Below are 21676 nucleotides of genomic sequence, written 5' to 3' on the forward strand. Positions count from 1 at the left end.
TTAGGCTGAAGGCAACATTTTTCAATGAATGTTATTAGCTACAAAGTTCAAGTTGCCTCAATTCCCATCTAGTACATCAGTACTTAGACTTAGAGATCTAGGTCACTTAGTGTTTCATCCTTTGGGGCTTTTCTTTTTCTTTGGAGGTCACCTTTATTACCAGTGTGTTCTTCCTGTTGTCACTCCTGTTCTTCCACCTTTGGCCTTAACCCCCTGCTAGGGAAGAAGATCCCCGCAGAGGGAAGGGGTTTTGAAGTCAGAGCTCGTAACTGCTTTTATTTTACATTTTTCTTGCTGTTCCTTGGTGTGCTCTAATTCTTGAGCTGGTGCTTGTTATCTTCTCTAGGCAATATCTATCAAACCGTTTGTAATCCCTGTCATGCTATTTGTTATTTTTTCTCGAGTGGGTGAAGTGTTCCAGAGCTTCAAGTGAGAAGAAAGAATGAAGGCTTCCTGCCCTGCTAGTTATTTACCACTAGCCAAACCTCAGACAAGCATGAAGTCAGAAATAATTCATACAGTCTTATTTTGGATAAACAATTATTAACAAGTGACATAAGACCTAAGCTCCTGAAGTGGAGGTCACAACATTATCTTTTTGCAAGTAGTCTCTATAAAATTCAGTTGGTTATGCTAATACTTAGGAAAGTAATTCTGGTAGATTTGGGGTTGCATGAGACTTTTCTTGCTGCCCTTGAAGGAAAACAGCTTTTTCTTGCATCTGTCTTCTCTGATGTGATAGTAAACCAGAATGCCTGCTTTTTCAAATCATTAACGGTACTGAAGAACTGCAACCTCTTTTTCAAAAAGAATATTTTAACTACTTTTGAAATTTATGATTCTAATCAAAATTCCCTAATATTGCTGAGTAGTGCTGTTGCCACCGGCAAGGAGGAAAGAAAGCCTAAGCAGAACAGGAGGAGGTAGAAGACACAGAAATCTGGGCCTGTCTGGAGAAACTTGTTCAATTCATGTGAAAATATCAAATGCTTCATAATTTCAAATACTTGAAATTAAATATCACTTTACACCTGAAATCTTCCAATATTGTTAATGCTTGATGCGACAATAAAATTGAACTTCCTACTTATTTAGCAGCAACATTCTGGACAGTAGCTCTGTTAGGGATTTCTATATAGTGTACTAGTGTGGGACAGCTTGTTTCTTTCTTTTGTCCTGATTTTGGGAAAAAGAATACTGGAGAATAACATCTTCAAATGGATGAAATTTAGCTTGTTGTGCTCTATTTAACATTGTTAATCAGAGCTTTTAAAATTGTTGACTATAACAATTTCCCATCTAAGTTTCATTTTAATGACAAGGCAGTAGTTCTATTATGCAGAATTATAATGTGATCTTCTTTTTTTCCCTAGGAAATATTTTGAAGTTGCTTACCAACAATATAATCTAAAAGTTTTAAATGAGTTCCTTACATTTTTAAAAATCTTCTTACAAACAAAAAAATTTGTGTTTGTACCAACTAGAGATCTTTTGGATTGATTGGAAAATTTGAGCTATATTCTTCTGGTCTTTTCTTTTTTCCTTCTTTTTTTTTTTTTAATTTAAGCATGTTGAGCATGGCTTGACTGTTATGATGGCAGTGTATTATTCTGTTTGTCTGAGTGACAATGTCAAAAGTCTTGGTTTTTAGCTGAGAGAACTACATATTTGACTTTGCATCCCTCAAGACTTAACTCTTACAGATTAAGGGAAATGTTACTGCTCACTGTAAAAGAGAAAAAAATACCCCAAACTCTCAGTGCTTCTACTCCGTATGATTTTTGTCAATAAGAAGTACTCAGGCTTTTCGCTTATGGGCATAACACTTTACCATTTGGGACAGCATAAGTCCATGATGGTAATACTCAAAAAGAAAAAACCAAGTTTTTAATTAAGAACTTAGTTTCTTCAACATGACTCTTTAGAAGAGGCTGTGACATATATAACCGGTTCAGAAGACCTGTTCTATAGATATAACCACCAGAGAAACAGTGATAAAAACAATGATAAACCAAGCTGTGACAGATATATAATTTCTTAGTAGGGATAACTTCCAGCTTTTCCTTTAGTAGTTTCATTATGATGTATGTAATGCTGTATGTTATGAGGGTATATTCTGACATTTGGCTTGTTTTCAGAGCTGTTGATAGGCAGAATTTCTTGGAGACCGAGCTGAAGACAGTACAGACCTCACACAAGGATCTGGAGAGCTTTCTCAAGTGGCTTCAAGAGGCAGAGACAACAGTTAATGTTCTAGCAGATGCATCCCAGCGTGAGAACACTGCTCAGGACAGTGCCTGCGTACGGGAACTCAGAAAGCAGATGCAGGTGAGAAACTAAATAATACTGCTGCGGTTCATGTTTTTTCTCAATGGCAAATATAAAAGAAGGTGATCTGCTAGAGTGAGGAAACCTGCAGCCTATTGGAAGGTGTTTCAAAAACAGTGTTTTAGAAGTCAGGTGTGTGAAGGAAGCAGATTTTTCTTCCTAAGGTTTGAACTACATATCTTGTGGACATCTGTGGCATTGAGGGCTCTTAAATGTCTTTGGAGGGTGACTGTATTCAGCAAGCATATTAAACCTTGGAGGGTGACTGTATTCAGGAAGTGTATACTTTTTAAAACTCAGTCATATTGTGCGATTGTCCAGCCAACCAATGTAATCTACTTCCTTCCAAGTAAGGACCTCCTGGGCTGCACTGTTTCCTATCCCTGTCTGCCACCTTCCTCCTGCTTTTCCAGCAATCTAAGAGGTTGTCACGCTTGGATCACTCTTCTCCCTCTCCTGCTGCCCAGCAGCTCCCCAGCTGGCCTTCCTTCCTGGACAGGCCACAGGCTGGAAACCTGAGATATAACTGAGAAGACTAACTGACACCATTTACAGTCTTTTTTTTAATAGACACACTTGCTTCTCTCAAATCTGGAAGGGAGATCCCTTCTCCCTGTCTAAGAAGCATGGCCTAGCTGAATATCACATGGTCTGGCTGTTCCTGCCTTTGTACACGCTATAGATCTCCTTTGGGGAGGTAGGAGGGAGAGAGAGAAACTGGGTTTAGCCTCCATTAAGGGTACAGTGTATTGAGGGAAAACAGGAGGAAAGGGTGTGGAGACCTGATAGCTCTTTTAAAAAATACTGTCTTTGAGTCTGTGGTAGCAAGAGGTTGAATATCACTGGCTAAAAGGATTTTGTGTTTCTATAATATATGAAATTCTTTCGTACTGTTTATCTGATGTGAACGCTGTTCATGTGTCTTCTTTCTCCTGAATGTTTCAATATATATTTTCCTTCAATTAAATTGTGTCATTTAGCACAGTTATTTTGATATGCGCAGAACTGGGCAGCTTAGATCAGTTATTAAATCCTGCACTCTGGGTTTGGAATAATGTCATCTGTGGTCGAAGTTCATGGGTTTTGAACAGCTTATAATGAAAAGTGCTATTTTTGGTAGTGCTGTTAACCTGAACATATCTACATTGAATTTAAATGAAAAAAGACTTGAAAGTATCTGATTGCAAGCTGCTCACTGTGGTCGTGAGGAAGACAGCAATGTATTGTGGAAGCTTGTGTCTGTTGTCGCTCACCAATATTTACATGATTCTGGTCAGTCAAGTAACTCCTCTGTGGAGATGTGACTCTCTGTGAAATGCTGAGACTAGCCTGGAACTGCAACACCTAGAAGTGTAGTAATATACTTTCTATGGTAGTCCCCCCCCCAGTCAAGTGGAGATGGAAGAGCTAAATCAGGGCCACAGGCAGCTAACAACATGAGGCAGTGCTGTGTGTAGACTTATTTCTGCATTACCTTGCATTCCATGTAGTCATTCACACCAAGATAAAGCTGTTATTTCATAATTTGCTTGTTGGCTGCAAAGCACCTTGGCAATGGAAGACTGTTTTCCCTCCTTCATTGTGCTACAGTCTGGTTAAAATTGCCGGGGTTGTGCTGTGTGAGGGGAGAAACTGCTGTGCAAGACTGCCTGCTGTGTGGAGAAGGTCTATGATTGGCTCTGACCATGCCCATTGTCCTGGCTTGAGCTTATCCAGCATCCTGTTACCTGATATTCTCAATCTTTTCTGTGACTGTATGCTTCTACACACTGTGCATATGAAGCATAATCACTGAACTTGCCCATGACTTTACATAATATTGTGAGCTTTTTCAGCTACCAAAGGAAGTTGAGTATGTCAAAGACTGTCATAGCATAATGGCTTCCAAAATGTACTTTGTTCCCTGCCATCTTTCAGTCTTGCTTTAACTATAACGGGAGACGTTCATATCATGACACTGGCAAACCCTCCAAAACTCGTCACATCTGTTTTCAGATATTTGTTGAAATGAACTTTCGAAAACAAAATGAAGCTCTAACCTGTTGCTGTACCTTAAAAAAAAATCAAGCCCACTCCCTTGCAAGTTTTTAAGCTTAATATCTGATTAAACAAAGATCACTTCTTGTTCTTTCCATGTTGAGTGGTATAAAATAACAATGTTTTTCTTTGTGCTTCGTTGAATATGCGAAGAAGTATTTCTTCTGAAGGGTTTTAAGAACGCAGAACTTGTGACTTTCTCCAGTCTGAAGATACCTCTGCCCCCAAGGCTTGTGCATTGAGTAAAGCTTTACTATGAGTTTAAGGTGTGATAAATTCTAGATGAAATGTGCGGTACGTAGACAAAACCTGATGATTTTTTTTCTGTTATGTCATGCATTTTCAAAATAGGATCATCAGTTAAACTGGCATCTGTGTCTGTGTGCATGGGAGGATTATCCTCCATTACACTTTTGGGCTAACTTGCTTGGCTGCAGCTGAAGCTGCACTACAGTAGAATCAGTGATCTGGGCACCACTGAAGCCTTGTTTTGCCTTCTGTTGTGACATCTGACACTAGCAACAGCACTGTAATGCAAACTTTAAGCACAATATATAATTTATTTTTGAAAAGGAGGAAATTCAATCATATCATCAGTCTTTTTAATTCATTCTCTCAGTGTCTAAATGTTGCAGAAGACTTCCTTTTCAGGTTGGTGCTGAAACACTCCAGTCTGTGTTGCAAAATGTTTAGCAGCCACCCAAAAGAGGTTAAAAACTAATTTGAAGCAAGATGCAGAAAATGAGCTAGGAAATAGTAAGAAGTAGTGCCAGCTCAATGTGTGTTAAGTTCTGTGCCTACAGATGCAAAGATGTTCAGAATAATTTAAAAGTTTGTTTTATTGTAAATTAAAATTATTATGACCAGCAGTGGGCTGTTTGTTTGTCTCACTCTTTGATTTAAACTTGTATATTAGCTGGGCAGGAAAAAAGCAGAATTGAAATGAGGTGGCTGTACCCTACACAGAAGAAGTTTGAGCTGTTGCACAATCATTTCTGAATGCCTCAGTGTTTTCTGACTTGGCTGCTTCATAGGTTTCGTCAAAAGATGTTGGGAACAGCACGTCAGCTAATGGTGGTAAGGTAGAGCTGGTAGATTAAAGGAACGGACCTCTGGTGGGAGAAGAGTAGATAGAAGCCAGGAGCAATGGTGTGCAGGGGAATGGTTCAAATGAGTGGTAAAGATGAGGAAAGAAGGTGAATTTAGCAAGGTGGAGAACACAGGTGGTAAGATTTCTATATACTGGGTGGAATGAAGGTTCTGTTTCCTCAAAACGATGTTGTCATTGGTGCTGGACAGATCAGGAACAAAACAGTTTGGGTAAAAGCAGTTTACCTGGGAACTGGTAGAAACATCGATTCAGTTTGAAAACCAAGGATGAAAAGGTTGTGTTAGCAGAATTGGATGGCAGGAGTTTTAAAATATCCTGTATGGAGAACCTGTACCTGGCACTCACCCCTTCAGATGGAAAGTGCCTGAGAACAGGCAGAGCAGTGTATAATGCGCTGGCGTCTAAGCTATGTATTTTCTAGGATCGTGTGAACTTGTCTTGCTGCCAGTAGTTGGTGACTCCATACCGTGCTGATTGGTGTGCTTGAAAAGGGTATGTACCAGTTCACTTGGCAATATGCACGTTAGATAATACGATTAGTTGTAATAGTGTCTACCTCCTACTGTGATAATGTCCTCCCCGAACCTTCCCCACAGCAACCCCTCTAATACAGGTTTTAGTTGATTCATTGTAGTGCACCTTTGGAAGTAGTAAGAAATAGCTGTCTCTGGTTATGCTGCAGTATCGCCACACCTAGGGGTATGTTGGCTACATTGCATTGGGAGTGCCTTGCTGGTAGCAAAACACTTCCATGCTCTTGGACACCCTGCTACCATCCTTAGATGGCTTAAATAATTCTGCTTTGTCATGGGAAAAACATCAAAATGACGTTAGCTCTTTGGATTCAAGGATGGCTAGGAAAAGGGGTGATGGTGCAACTGTATGCTTTTAATTTGTCAAAATCCTATTCTTTCTTGTCCTAATAAGTCATTCAGGAAAAGATTTTAATTGGAAACGACTCCTGAAAAACATTCCTACTTTCTGGCACAAGTGAGATCCTTTGAGATTCCTTTGAGCTTTAAGAGAGTTTTCATAGCAGAGAGGTTTACCCCCTGCAGTTTTTCCTTTTGTATTGGGTAATCTAGTTTTGAGAAGCGCCTCTGTGATTTATTAGCCTTTAACGTATGGCTGATATAATTAGGGCAGGTATCCCTCTGCTCCTCTCTCAAGATTTATAACACGGTCTGTTAATTCACTCACTCTACAGCTCTGCCAGAGCTGCGTTCAGTCTGAGGATGAGAGCATCCTTTCTCAGAGTGAGGGAGCAAATGCTCAGCCTGCCGATAGAAAGCAGCTACTAGGGGAGAACAACTGTTGTGATACACTGGAGCCGTATTCCTGAAGGAATTCCTTTTTTGTTCCTGCAGCTTTCGTGCTTAAATTAATAATCTTCCTTGCTATTTAGTGCACTCCTGAATGGTGGCAGACGCTCGGCTGCTCAACAACTTCATTTACCCTCTGCACAAGCAGAGCTGAGCAGTACCGGTTAGAAGAATCTGTGAAGGCTGTTTGTGTTTTGTTGTTTTTTTGTGTTTTGGGTTTTTTTGCATTTGTTTTGTGGGGTTATTTTGAGAGAGAAACTTATGCTATATCAACCTCCTTTGCTTTTGAAACATATAAAGCCCGTGGCTAGCAAAAGCAGTCCTGGAAGAGAGCATGCTCAGAAAGCTGGCAAATCATTGTCCACTGACCGGGAGGAAATGATAGTTGCTCTTCATTTATAATGCAAATTCTGAGGTGTCTTCAGAAGCGTGGCAAACTTAAAATGATGGCTGTGGTGAGAACGTCTCTGCAGAAAGTTGTAGTGCTGTTGCATCGTTTACAGAGGATGGCAGTTTCTTCTCCCCGTTACCAGAAGCTTTGTAAGGTAAGAAATGTAAGCCCTAAATCTTGAGTGTCTAATGCTAACTCTGTTGTCTTTCTGAGATGAGAAGAAAGTAAGAATGAGCTGTGTGTCAGAAGTATCTAGGCTATCTAGCATTTTTATTTTTTTTTAATCCTGCCATGCTTTTATGTGTTTTTGTTCAATAATGCAATACAACCCCCCCCTGTGTTGTCAATGTTGTCAATGATACTTTTTTTTTTTTTTTTTTAAAAGACGTGCTCTCAACCTGGCATTTAAGTGTCTGGAAGGAAACTGTTAATGTTCAATGATCTTTTTTAAAATACTGCCACATCTTTTTTAAAGGAGTTGGTTAATTCTTGGTAAATGCAGTACTTCAACTCCTGGGTACCCATTATGTAGAGTAACTGCATTCTTCCATGCCCAGTGTTTTTGCTTTTGAGCTTTATGAAACTTTCATTTAGGCATGAGTTCAGCGGACTTACACAGCCATGAAATTTTGCCTTCAATTGCCTGTATTTATAGAGTTCTTTCAGAGTTAAAAAATAAGGAATGGTTGGAGGAAAAGCATGTTTTCGTAGGCTACCACTCTTACTGGTATTTTTGCTGTTAGTGTTTTGGTGGCTGACTATTTTTGCTTCCACTGAGACTGTTTACTTTTTTTTTGTTTTGTGCACAGGTTCAGTAGTTCAGAACTTTAATCCTGTGGTAATGATCAAAGCTACCTAGTAAAAATAATTTTTTAACTAGGTTGATCACTCAGCAGATTAAAACAACAATTTCAAACTGGTCTGTAAAGTCTAGGAGTTAATACTGCTGTGGTGTCGGTGCCCGTGTGGAACGGTCATACTGCGGTGTATTATTGAGCTTTCATATAAGGATCCTGCTTTGTAACTTCAGAAAAATAGAAAATTGGAGAGGTCTTCAGCTGTATACTGACATAACTATATAGAAATTCTGTTTGGTTGCCTTTGAACTTGTTTTTTTATCCTTGCTCCCTGTGATACTTCAAAACTGCCTGTGTTTTTGGTGCCTGAGTTTTGCATACAAAGTGTGTGAAAACCAAAGTGCATGACTATGTCTTATTCTGACAGTAAAGGAAAGCCACTGTAACTCTTCCTACTTGCTGCAATCTGAAATGTGTTTTCTGTTATGAGAAATACAAAAATGACATCAAGTAAAAGAGATCCCACCTCTACAGTAGAGTTTGGAAGTAAGAAAAGGGTATAATGCAGTATCTGGTTCATAATAGTGAAGCTTGTGGAGGAAGTTCTGGCATATGGGGAAAATCACATCGTTTTCAAGTAATTGTTTCAGTGTGTTTCTGTTTACAAAGCTGAACAAGCAGTGTATCTTCATTATGAAGTGATAGACAGTAATACAAGCTATTTTTACAAACATGCCTCAGTTATTCCTGTTTTTATCAATTCTATCATTAAACAGGCCTGATTGCTTTTGTGAATAAGCAAATCTTTTTTCATTAATGTTAAGACATGATTTTTAATTCTTTTTTCATAAGCGCTAGGAAATTAAAAGTGCTTTAAAACCTATTTAGTCACATTTTTGTGTATAAGCTTGTTTGCAGCGTTTGTCAAGGAAGAACTGCTTAGTGACTCTTGCAGTAATAATTATTTGCTAATTAGCCTGAAAGCCTGGTAAAGGATTGGATACTTAATTTGTTGACTTTAAATCTACCCAAGGGGTAGTAAAAAAAAAATCTTCTCAAAGGCTGTTACTAAATTATGTTTTCTGATTGAGAACCTCTGCAGTGATAGCCTTGGGAATTTTTCTGTGGTTTAAAATTACACAGTGTATGTTTTTCTGTTCGTTAAAATGTCATGCAGCTTAGCTCTTTCAGGTATCTGTGGTTAGTTTACTGGAAGCAGAATTAACGGTCTGCCTGTAGAGTTAAATCAGGCACTGATTGAGGGGAAAAAAGGAATGGTTTACAGTCCCAGTCACTTCCAGCAGGTGTCAATGTAAGGCAATGATATATGAGAGTCTGGTGATGGAAATGTTAATACGTAGATGAGAAAATGGTATGGAAATTACACCTTAAAAGCAGCGCTGACTGTCAGGAAGGATTTCTTATAGTGCTCTGTATACTTCTGTCTTCGGAATTTCACAAGTTCGTATGTGTCTTGCGAACTTTGCGGATACACTAATACAGTTCTGCTGAAGAGAAGTCATTTACTAAAGAGTATATGAATTATTGCATTGTGTACAGGGAAGTTGCTTCATGAGCTATCATCTAAATGTTTCATGTGAGGTGTCCTCTGAAGCATAACTGAGTGCCAGTGAAATAAACATTAAAAAAAGTGCCAATTAAATATTTAAGGCCAATTCTTGAAGTTAGAGTTTGTTTTTAAAACGCACTGTTTACTAAAGAGTAAACAAGAATTTATTATTGAACTGTACTGGGGAAAGTAGTAATTTTTTCTCTTATTAGCGGCTTCGTATAATAGTAGCGCTCCATGTTCAGTCTTCATTTTGCAAATTTCTTAAAAGCAGAAATGAAAATAAACACTTTGGTAGCATATTACAGCATTGCTGACAAACAGGAAATCCAGGGTTTAGGATACTCCTCTTGCTGTTTGTTCTTTCGCTAATTTTGTTGTACCAAGGTGAGTTTTGCAAGATGTGACTTTTCACTAGTATTGCTGTTTGATTCTTTTACACTGAAATTAGTGGTAAATGAGGGCAAAATATGTACATTTAGCGTTTTCTTGTCAGGACACTGTCTAATAAGTTTTGCTTGGTTGTTGTTAGCCGCTTTGTTTCATAACTCTTTTGTAACGTGTTGACACTCAAAGTTAACAACCAGAAAAATGTTTGGTAGGGGCTGTCATCTGCTCTGTGTTCTTGCTAATATGTGATTGTTCGTTAAAGAATGTCTTACTTATATCCAGCTAGCTCAGACAAGAATGAATCTAGAATGTCATTGGGAACAGAAAAACATCACAGTAAGGCACAAATCAATAGATCTCTTCTGAGAGACTGGAACTACACTATTACTTATGAAAATGAAGGAGAAAATAGGGAAGCTTTCTTTAACTTCCTTGACAGAAGTAAAAGAATAGTGCACATCTGTCAGGCAGATAAAGGATTACCTGGAAATACGTATGCTGCTCGTGGAACTGGACTGGTATTTTTGAAACGCATTGCTAACAGTCAGGGACTGGAGCATTCATCCACTGCAGAACAGACTGAGGAACATAGCTAGTAGGTGAGAGGGTATTTTCTCATTTCTTTTGCGATGACTTCTTGAGCAGAACCATCTTTAAAAATAAATAAGTTTCTTCATATAAAGTACTTGAAATCTCAAACCTGATCCAATGTGAGTCTTCAATCTGGATGTGATACATGGTAACTTAAATGAGTTCCTGACTTCCTCAGCTGTGAAGATAAACCATGCATCAGAAACATGTATCTTGTAGTTCTTTTTTTATGAATAAGTAACTTAAAATGCAATTCATTCATTTACTGCTGTTTAATTTTTTTTATTGCTAGCGTTAAATTTATAAAACCACAGAAAGTTAAAAATACAGCGAATGCTGGGGTCAGCCAAAATCCTCTTTTGCTGTGATACTGGTGATTGCATTCCAGAGGATATTTATGTTACATTGAATTTTGAGAGTAGCAGCAAAGGCTCTGTTACTATGAAATTTTGAAAAAAATGTGAAGGTGATGGGGGGGGGGGATTAGGGCAAAAAAAGTGTGAAAGGCTGTCTTGGGAGATGGGTAGGTCGATCCTGGTTCCAATGAATTCAACAAAGTTTCCTGTTCATATGACTTCAAGTTGATTTAGAAAATAAATCAAGTAAATTGATCACATTTGGGTATGAAATGCAGGTAATCAAGTGTGAATGAAGAGAAGGCATTACAGCTGTGATGTAATAAGTATCTATTGGACAGGAGAAGGGAGAACAGAAGCTAATTTTGGAAGCATGGTCTGAAGTAGAGTACTGTATTAAGCTAGTTGTTGGTTGGAAAATGAAGCAGTGCATCTGTCGTCAAAAGCATTGCTGAATTATGCAGACAATTTCTTTTTTTAGACGTGAAAGTTAAGTCTGGGCTGCTCAATATTGTTCTAGTTGTATGAGGGACATTCTAGCTAGATCTAGGTCTACTATAAAACATTAAAGAAGGGAGGAGGGCAGAATTAAAGGGAACCTTGGATATAATGACTGTTATCTACTGAAATACAATGAGGCTAAAAGTGCACTGGTTAAAAAAAAAAAAGGTGTATTTTGAAACAGGAGATTTATTAAATCTAATATATATAAATCTAATGATCAGCATCTTGTGAGTTTAGCTTTTATCTAACAGAAGTGTGTAACCATCCTACTTCCAAACACCCACACCTTGTTTGTGTTGAAAATGACTGTAGAAGAGCTGGTATTTGTCGTGATTTCATGATATCACATATGTGCAGGAGTGGGATGGAACATGACTTGGGTGTATGGTAAGCAGAACAGGTTTAACATGCAGCTAATGAAGACTTACAGAGCTTAAAAGTGCAACAGATAGCATGATGGTGTTTAGTGACTGAAATGACAAAAAACCCTTATAATTTGGAGAAACGTGAATAAGCTAAGAATGCACCTAAGTCAGTGATCATTTAAAATGAATGAGATGGACATAATTTCTTTTTGGATATGGATTAAAAGTTGCAATGCTGAATACTGGTGAAAGAGTACTTGAAATGATAGGCATCTGGAAGTCCTGGCAGATGAAAATTGATTTGTTACTGGCATTTATTATAGAACAATCACAACTACAGAAGCAATGGAAGGCTGAAGGAAAATGTTTAATGGCTTTAGAAAAATGAGGTAGGTGAAGGCTGAACATGACTATCCCATAAGTCAAAAGACATGAAAACTGGAAATATGGACAACAAATGAAATTCAGTTTGGAAGTATAATAGCTATAATGGAACTTAATCTTTATTGGTATCAAATTGCACTTTTGTACGAAGTTTACCAGTGACAGATAAGGACAGTTAAGAGCTTTGGTGTATAGGCAAGATGCTGTTAACTGTCAGCATGTTATAGATTGATTCCTTCTGGAATTTTGGAGGGATCTAGTTAAAAAAAATCAGTGGAATAGTGGCACTGTATTTTATTGCTTTCATTAAACTAGAGAGAGATGAGATCCTGAGAATTCCCATCCCCTTCCTGAGGACAGGATAAGCAGATTCATGAAGACAGGTGATTACCACAGATGCAGACTCTCGTTGTGATTGGAGATGGACTAAGAAGGACAGACAGAATTTAGAGGAGAAACTTGTAGGTAAAGTATTGGGAAGACCTCTTGACAGAGAGATTTAGGAGCTAAGTCTTTTTTTACCAAGAATCCATGTGTCCTCAGTCTTTAAAGAAAATGTTTTTGGTAAGTCCCCAGGCAACAGTTTAGTTTAGTAAGCAAGCATAAAAGAACAAGAAGGTGATTGTGAAGAGCCAGCACGGATTATGAGAAGGGTGCCCAACCTGGTTGCTTTCTGTAAGAAAGTTGTTGCTGTCCCTTTTGGATGAGGGGAAAGCAGTAGTGTTCCCTGATCTTGACTTCAGAAAGACATTTGACAGAGTCTCTGGTGGTCAAGGTGGGGTTATATGGACAGGATAGATGAGCCAAAAGGTGGGAAGAAAACTGGCTGGGTCGTTGATGTTCCTGAAGGGTGGGGGCTGAGGCTAGTACCGTTTAGCAAAGTTATGAATCCATACAGTCGGTCAGAGTGCACCTTCAGCAGGTTTGTGAAAGATACCAGATTGTGGAGGAATCTTCAGTATGTTCCCATTCACTGGGGCCTCAAGTGGTAGGGATGAGCTGACAGGAACCCAGTAAAGTTCTTTAAAAAAGCAACAAAAACATCCCAAAGCAAATTCTTGTACCTGAGAAGGAATAATCCAATTCATTGGTACAGGTTCTTTGAGCAAGACTGTAGCCATCAGACAGGGACAAGTGATTATTCTTGTCTACTGAGCACTCATAAGATCAAGTCTAGAATACCACAGTTGGTTTCAGGCCCCCAGTTTGAAAGACACTGAGAGACTTGGGAGAGTCCAGTGTTTGGAGGCTGGAGCACGTGACAGGAGTAGAGGTGGAGGAGGCTGGCTTAATTTAATTTGGAGGGGAGAAGGTTCCAGGGGTTTCCAGATGCTGTCACTACCTACCTGGTGGGTAGTTGTTATAGAAGATGGAGATGGAGCCAGGCTTTTCTTGGAGGTGCTCTGTGAAAGGGAAAGCGGCAGTGGGAACAAGCTGCAGCACGGGAGTTGGACATAAGGGCGGTGATTCTGCACAGCAGTTGTAGCTGAGCGCTGGAGTGGGCTGCCCAAAGAGGCTGTTGTATTTCCAGCTCTAGAGGTATTAAAAGCTGTGATTGATAAAGGTCCTTAGCAGCCAGACCTAGCTTTGAAATTGGCTCCTGAAATTGGCAGGAGGTTTGACTGTTGACCTCCAGAGATCTTAGAACTCGGCGATTTTCTACGATTCTCTGTGCTGGTGCCCTATTAGCTTATGAGTGAAGACTAAAATAGTCAAAACTATAGTACAGCAGTTTTCAGCTGTGACTGTGTTGCCACTTCCTATCAAAAGGAACTTCATGTTTTTACCCCGTGTGAAAAATTCTTACTACCGTGCTGAATTTTGATCTAAATCTGGGCCTGCTAGGAGTCTGCTCTACAGCTGTAGCACGTGTTCATTTGCAAATCCTTTTGCTGAAGTGTAACTTCAATGGTGACAACGTGGTACAGTCAGGCATTTGGTGCGTATCTGAATTTTGTGGCTGTGATGAGAAGGTGCTTCAATATAACATAAAACTTCTTCCTGTCGTCTAACCTGCTGCCCCACCTACTTTCGCATTTTCAGATGATGTTTTAAAAACTCAAAAAGAAGAACATGCCACTAGCCCCTTTCAAGGAAAAGTTGTGCATGTCCGGAGTGATGAGGCTGACCTAAATGTAACTGTTTTGGTTTGCCATTTGTCTAATCATCAGTGCCAAATGAAACCATATAATAAATGGGTAAATCTTTTTTTACAGAAGACTGCTCTCTAGTGCTCTGTGTATTTATCAGGCTTCTCTATAAATTGTTGCTCTGTGAGAAAACAAGAAGAAACAAAATGGGAGGAGACATAAAGCTTCATAAACTTGGTATTTTTAACTGCTGCACCAATCATTCCTATTTGCAAGCAGAATGCAGCTTAACATGGGAAGATGGGTTCTAGCATATAAGGTTGGTTTTTTTAAATAGCATTTCAGTAGTAATTTGGAAGGGAGGAAAGGAGGACGGAGGGTGTGAGGACATGCCTTTAGAAACCTTTTACATATAAAATCTGATGTGTGTGGGTTTTTTTTCCCCTGAAAATATTTTGCTATTGCAGCGAGAATGAAAATGAATATATAATATGGGGTAGTTATATTAAGGCATGAATGTTGGATTAATGGGAAAATTTACTTCCATGAACTTCACGTGTTTACAGGAGCTGGATCGATATTTGATATATGAGACCATCTTACCATAGTATTTTACCACAGTGCTTTTTGATTGCCGCCATTTTTCAGGGAGCATTTTTTTTTTTCCTCTTTCCCTTAGGACTCAATTACCCTGCCCAAATTCATGAAGTTCTGAAGCAGTAGGTGCCTAAAACAATATAGTGCTTCACCAGTTCCCATCTAAAGAACTGACTGTCTTGTCTCCTTCTTCATGCAGATCGTTTGAGCTTGTTTTAAGACACTTGCACTCATGATGTATCTGGGAAAATAGTGCTGTTTGAATCTGTTCTGTTGCTGCTAGTCATCATGGACTTTGGAAGAGTTCTGCCCTCCCTTTTTCCTTCCCCTCTCCTTTTAATCCAGACTAACTGCTACAATACTTCCAAAGTTTCCCTGCAAGGTTCCTATTTTGTATCCACTGCTTGCAGACCTGTGGCTGCCCTATGATGTTTTTATGCTAGGCGGTCTTGATACGCTTTGCTGCAAAGCATTTTACTTCAAAGAAGTAGTAACTTTAAGCAGTTCTGCGTAACTGGGTGATTGAATGTGCATGGAAGATGTCAATAGCGTTCCTGGTAACTGATGTCCTGGGTTGCACTACAGAAAGCAATTCTTCATAGTTGTAATGGAACTATATTTACTGGTGGTTACTGGTGTATAGTAAATATGGTAGGTGCTGGTGCTGCAAGTGAAGTAACAAATTGAAATGCTGTTGCTGATGTAGATGCTTCTCAGTTGCTGATGAGCCCTGTATCTATTTTTTTCCAGTGTTTTTTCCAGTGTTGCGCTAACAGGGGAACTGCTAGTTTCTCTGCGCTGGTGTTTCAAATTTCTGACCTTAAGAAAGCATCCTTTCTGGGGAGATGAAGAGACTGGTTTTCAGTGCTTGCTCGATTTTTGGCATTTCTGCTGAGGCTGCTGACCAATTAGTGCTAATTGTGCTGGGTTTTGGGATGTAGTCCTAGAACAGTCATCTGAGGTCACTGCTTTCTGTCACCTGTCATCTTTGGACTCTGTTAGAACCATGCCTGGTTCTTTTCTTCTTCTTTTAAGGAAGAATGCATTATTAACTGTGAACTAATCAGTCACCCTTCATGTTTAATTTTCAATGTTGCATATCAAATAGTATAACTCTCTTGGTTAATACTCTTATTGTTCGCTACAAAGAGAAGTACTCATTTGCTGCAAGTTCCAACAACGCAAACTAGTTGAAACAAATGCCTTTCTCCTCTTCATGATACTGAAAGCAAATTTTGAACTACAGAGTTTAAATGAGTCACCCACTTCTTAATATTTGGGTTTCCCTGAGGATAGGATGGAAGCATAATAAAGTTACAGGTTACACAAAGTTCCATGTGTGTTCATCTGTTCCCTCACTCCCAACTGCTTAGTATTCCTTTATTAGCAAGCACAAAAGTTTCTGCCCCCTCCCCCGCTTCTTGCTTTCTTTTTAAGACAGCCTCATAAATTGAAGATACCAGCTAAAAGTTATTTTCAGCTATGGATCTATGGATTAGGGTCAATCCACTAAAGGAAAAGTGTCAGAGGGAAGTGTTGCTCAAACTTAGAGCATGGTTTTATTTTGGCATTGCTGGTAAGTGATTGCAATAGGAGGGTAGAACTGTAGCCTGCTTGTGTAATACAACAACTAATTTGGTTTGTCTATGGCTACTAACCTCTTCCTCTGGCATAAAAGATGATATTCATTTGGGAACATGAGTATTTGTCAGTATGTGGGCTGATCTGCAGACAGAAGCAGTGATCAGTAGGGTGTTGCAGTGGAAAGATCTTGTAGTGTGGCTGAAGCGCAACTATTTTTTTCCATGCATTTATAACAATCCTCTGGTTTTAGGTTAACAGGTAATCTTTCAAATTTCTTCCAGTATGAACAGAGCAGTTGTATGGAGATTCCATGCAACAAGTAAACAATGGAAAACATGAAACCCAAATGAAAGATAGCTTTGGGTGGTGTGGTTAATATCTTAAAAGTCAGTTGAATTCAGGAATGAGTCAAGGTTATGCTTCAGTCTAAGAAGACTGTATGCTGTACTGGGTTAAGTGTGTTAATCTTTAATATTCAAGGTCCCTAACCAAAATTTGAGGTGGCAAGGAAGATTTTGTTAGTGAGAAAATGCAGACTTTAACATTATTAATGTCTGGTACATTGTTGAGAATGTGTATGTTCCCTCGAGGTTCAAGTTGTTTGTGCTGAAGCTTAATGAACATTATTCTAGAATAAGAGAGGAAGGCTGAGCAAAAATTAAGAGCTGCAAACCAGAAGAAATGAAGCCCTCTGTTACTTTTGCATATTTAATAAACTTGGCTGTCAGCATGCTCGCTATAAGTCTCCTGTGCCAGGTAAGAGCTGCTAGAAATTATGCCAGTCCATGTGTAAACAACCTACAGATGCTCTTTGAGGTGTTGATTAAGGGCCAGTTTGAAAATAAAAGTGCTTGACTGTTACTACACAGTTCTTAAGCTGCAAAAGAAGGGGAAACATGGTCACAAAAAAATATGGAAACCACCAAGGCACAGCCCAAAATAAAGCTACTGAAAAAATAGGATTTCTACACAAGTGATACATGTTCATGATGATACATACATCATCTATGTGATTGTCTAAATATCATATATACTTAGAATCTATCTTTTTATCTTGTATGAAATCAAGGGAGATCAAACAACTGTGATACACTCTGGCAGATCTAGAACATAAGATGAGATTTTTAAACAGAAACTGTGGAAGGTATGGGAAGGCTCTAAACTATATTTCAGGCTTCAGTCCAATTGCATCGGACATATGAAAGGGAGCTGTGATTTAGATCAGCTTAGAAAGCCCAGGGCATAGGCAAAGTATAATAATTTGTCTTGTTTAGCATTAATTTGATTATAAACTATGTTTAGATTTTATGACTATTTTGGTACTATCCCAGCATCTTTGCAAGAGATAAGTCTTTGGCAGTGACATTTGTGTAGTGACTTAGGGAAAAATAAAATGAAATTAAAGATACTTCAGAAAGAAAAACAGCTGGCTTACAGTTTATAATGATGGCATGAATTTCATGATGGTGATTTCCTAGGATGTTTTTTGAAGTTAAGAGTCAACACTGCTGAATTCAGAGCTGGCAGTCAGTCATTACTGTACTTGGAGTACTGAGGCTTCAGTCCGTAAGGGAGCCTGGAACTTTTACAGACAAGGTGGCCAGAGTAAATGAACCTGTTGGAAAGACAAAAAGGCACATAAAAGAGCACAGCCAGGCAGCAAGCTACATCAACTGTCTTCTATCCAGTTGATGTAGCACTGTCTGTTTTGTGCTTGTGATGCAACATTTTGGTAGATGAGAGAAGGTGAAAAACAATGGTTTGCTTTCCTTCTTAACAAAACTGCCAAGTAGAGTTGCTCTTTGCTGTAGAAATACACAGTGTCACTGCAGGAGAAGAGAGACCAGGCTGCATGAAGTAACTGCTCTGGAGAATTTCTCAGTTTAGAGAGCAGATGAGATATAATCCTGAATCACATGTTGACATTTGTGTTAATTTTTCTTTTTAAACTTCCTCCCCTTCTCCAGACCCTTAAAAGTTCCACCAACAGAAAATGAATGCTTGTTTCTGATAAATCCCCTTTTCAGACTTTCTCTCTCTCTTTTTTTTTTCTCTCTTTTTTTTTTTTTTTTAAATTTCTGTGATTTGACTGTTTCAAGCAGCAGGGCTGTCAGGCTTTGTGCGGAGTACTAAGAGATAAAAGATGCTACACCTCCTTTTTGTTCACTCTCATGCTGTAAATCTGGGCTGATATGCAGGCCATCACTGCCTGTGGCTTTTTTTTTGTAAAGGAAAGTACATTTTAATTTCTTACAGTGGAAGAAATCAGAACAAAGGAAAGTGAAGTGCTGTTCCATTTGATATTCTCTGGCTAATTTTATTCTTTGTAATTTGATCACAGCATAGGATTCGGAATGCTGATTTCCACTGTTACTGTAACTGATTCCTGGCAACTTCCTTTGTTTGATTGTTTGAAATTAATTTTCATACATGCTCCAAGGGAAAACAGCAACTCCCTCTTCCCTTTTCTCACCTTTTCCTTCCCCTGTCACCTTTGCAATTGCTTGCCTTCCAAGTGTGCCTGTTCCAGGTCTGCCAGCCCTTGCTTTTAGGCCTTGTGGTGCTGGCTTCATAGGTTTTGCAGGTTTTATTTATTTCTCAGTGTAGAAGGGAAGGAGAGTGGCAAATCAAATTCAGTGGCTGCAGTGAAAGTCTTTAAAGGACCACCTATGGCATGATATTTGGCATATAAAAAAAAAAACCCAACCAAAAGCTGAAGTGATGCTGCAGTGCTTCCAGGATGCTCCCATTTTTGGGAGGTGTGTTGGTACCTGCACACAGCTGTCTTGCTCACAGCTGTTGAAATGCTGAAGGGTCTTTACATGGCAGCAGTGAGATGAGGTGCTGGTAGATGTAATTCCAAGGCGGAGATCTATACCTCACAGGAGGAAAAATTCCCAGTTTATCCACAAGGCTTTGCCTGTGAGAGAATTAAAAAGTACATTTAAAAGTGTTTTGGTTTTTTTTTTTTTTCCTGCTGCCTTTTTAAAGTGAAAATGTTAAATGTATTCATGGCAAGCTGATCTTTGAAGTAAAAATGTTAAACCTGTAGTTTAAGGGCAAGCCAGTCTTGTAACAACTGTTGCTACAAAGCACTGGTGCAGTTTTCACAGTGCCCATCAGCCTTCTGGTGTGCTTATCTGAACCAGCATTTCCTGACTGCTCCAGTCTTTTGGATGTCTAACTGGAGAAAAGCTCGATGGATTCAGTTAAAAATGTGCCACACTTCAACGTGCAGAAGAGAAGAGATGCTACCCAAGATGAAACAGCATCGGCTGAAGTAAAATGCTGGACTGTTAAAGCTGTTTGTGATAACTGGTTTTAAGTTGGTTTTGCATCAAATTTCTTCATGTAATCCAGAGGTTGGTGTTGTGGAGCTGGATCCCCACCCCCCCACCCCCACCAAAAAAACCCCAAAAAACAAAAAAACCCAACCCTCCCCCAAAAACCCAACCAAAAACCCCCAACAACCAAACCCCCAACAAACAAACAAAACAACAAAGTCATAAGTAAAAATCATAATGGTAGTAGCCAGGCAGATAGTCTGATTGTTTCTGTCCCTCACTGTACCTAAGTTACCCCGGTGAGCAGAGAAAGGAAGAAGAGGCAAGAACACTAGTTGTTTCACAGATCTGGTATCTAAGCAGAGTTTTAGTATCTTGAACTGACAGCTTTGTTGTCAATGCCTACCGTTCCCTTCTCCCTCTCCCTGTGCCTTTGGCTGTAGTTGTTCTTTGTGTTCCCCACATCTCCTGGTTAGTCACCACAGTGGTAAATCTCCTTTCGTGTGAAGGAAGAAGTTTTACTTCTCAAATTTAAGATCAGCTTTCAGACATTCCCTGGCTAAGGTTGGGTCATACATTAGGAAGTGCTGTTCTGCAATCTCGGTCACTGGCCCTTTTAAATGACAGAAGTAGGCTCCATACGCTGGGTCCGAGCTTTCTAAATGTACACTTACTGTTGCTCTTCGTAGTTGTTTAGTGTATTTGTTTCCCGCGTTTAAAAGACCAAGTTGTCAGTGAATAAACTTGTGGAAATTCTTCCTCAGACTGTGAGAATGTTCTTTGTCAATTCTAGCTCCTCTCATCCCCCATCTGAAAAAGAAACAAAGTTAATCCCTTTGCCAACAGAAATTAGTGGTGCCTGTGTTGCAATACAAATGTCTAACATTTGGGTCACTTGCCAAATCTTTCCTTCACCTTTTCCCCTGCTGTATACAAACCAAATCCTTAAAATCTGTCCTAGAGAGGTTGGTAAACTGTTTTAAAGAAAACCTGCTCTGCTTTCTGAGATGGGTGTCTTAGTAGTTAGGTGGTATTGCTATCAACACTTACTTTGTTATTTTCAGTATAATACCTTGAGCTGTAGTGTTTACAGCCATGAATATCTGCAAAATGATCACCTGTCAGTTAACAGTAAAAGCATTAATTTGCCACCTGATGATTACTGTGCAGGAGGCAGTGCAAACAGCCTGGGTTCGCGTATTGAGGGAAGAGGAAGCCCTCTTCCCTTTTCTCCATCAGCACTTTTCCAGCTGTTGCAATGTTGGTGGAGATGTACTTGTAAACATAAAGTAGAATGAAACATTTTTTCACTGTGTATTTTGGAGAAACCTATTCCTGATTTTTCTAATTAACAAAGTACCATGGCTTCAAAGTGATATCCTATATCTTGTCTACTGTTAGGTTTCCTACTGTCGTCTGGTCTCACTAATAATTATTCCGAGATTCTGCAAAGTGAATATTGCAAAAGATTTTCCTGTGGTACCACTGATACATAAGTTCTTTTAGGGTTAGACTGTATATAAAGTATTAAATTGCACTGTGCCTGTGTGATTGCAGAGAAGTTGTGCGTAGAAAGCAAAGCTGCTTCCTTATACAGTCTGTCATGGTATTTTTATAGGTGTGTGAATGAGGTAAGCTACATATTTCAGTCTGAGTGATAAAATGGATATGATTTAAAATGAGAGACATAGTGCTATGGAAGTACATGATATGACTGCACCCAAAGAGCCTTTAAAGTTGCAAACAGAATTTAGCAAGAAACCTTCCTAAGAACATCTGCTCCCGATGATAGGCAAATATGTGCTAAATTTGCTACTGGAGTTCAGAAATTCTGCCTTTGCAATTCTGCCCCAGCATTTCCTTTTGACTTTTTAATGCGTCAAATATAATTTTTGTTGAGGGAGAACCCCCAATTTTCTGGCTTGTGTATGGAAAGATAAATGAGCTATGTATGTAAGGGTTGTGTGATGTTACG

General features: G+C 39.1%; 1 protein-coding gene across 6 annotated transcripts in view; it reads left to right on the plus strand.

The window, feature by feature from the left end:
- UTRN (utrophin) overlaps positions 1-21676 on the plus strand; it is a 382484-nt gene that overhangs the window by 163619 nt on the left and 197189 nt on the right. For 5 of the 6 annotated variants that reach the window (XM_040599527.1, XM_040599526.1, XM_040599529.1 and 2 more), the window contains one exon: positions 2139-2328. In XM_040599527.1, the coding sequence (XP_040455461.1) occupies positions 2139-2328 (190 nt within the window). Of the gene's footprint in view, positions 1-2138; positions 2329-7111; positions 7344-21676 lie in introns of those variants that run through there. The other variant, XM_040599531.1, reaches the window with a different exon arrangement.

Source organism: Falco naumanni, chromosome 6, assembly GCF_017639655.2.
Source record: "Falco naumanni isolate bFalNau1 chromosome 6, bFalNau1.pat, whole genome shotgun sequence".
In the NCBI taxonomy this organism is placed as follows: Eukaryota; Metazoa; Chordata; class Aves; order Falconiformes; family Falconidae; genus Falco; species Falco naumanni.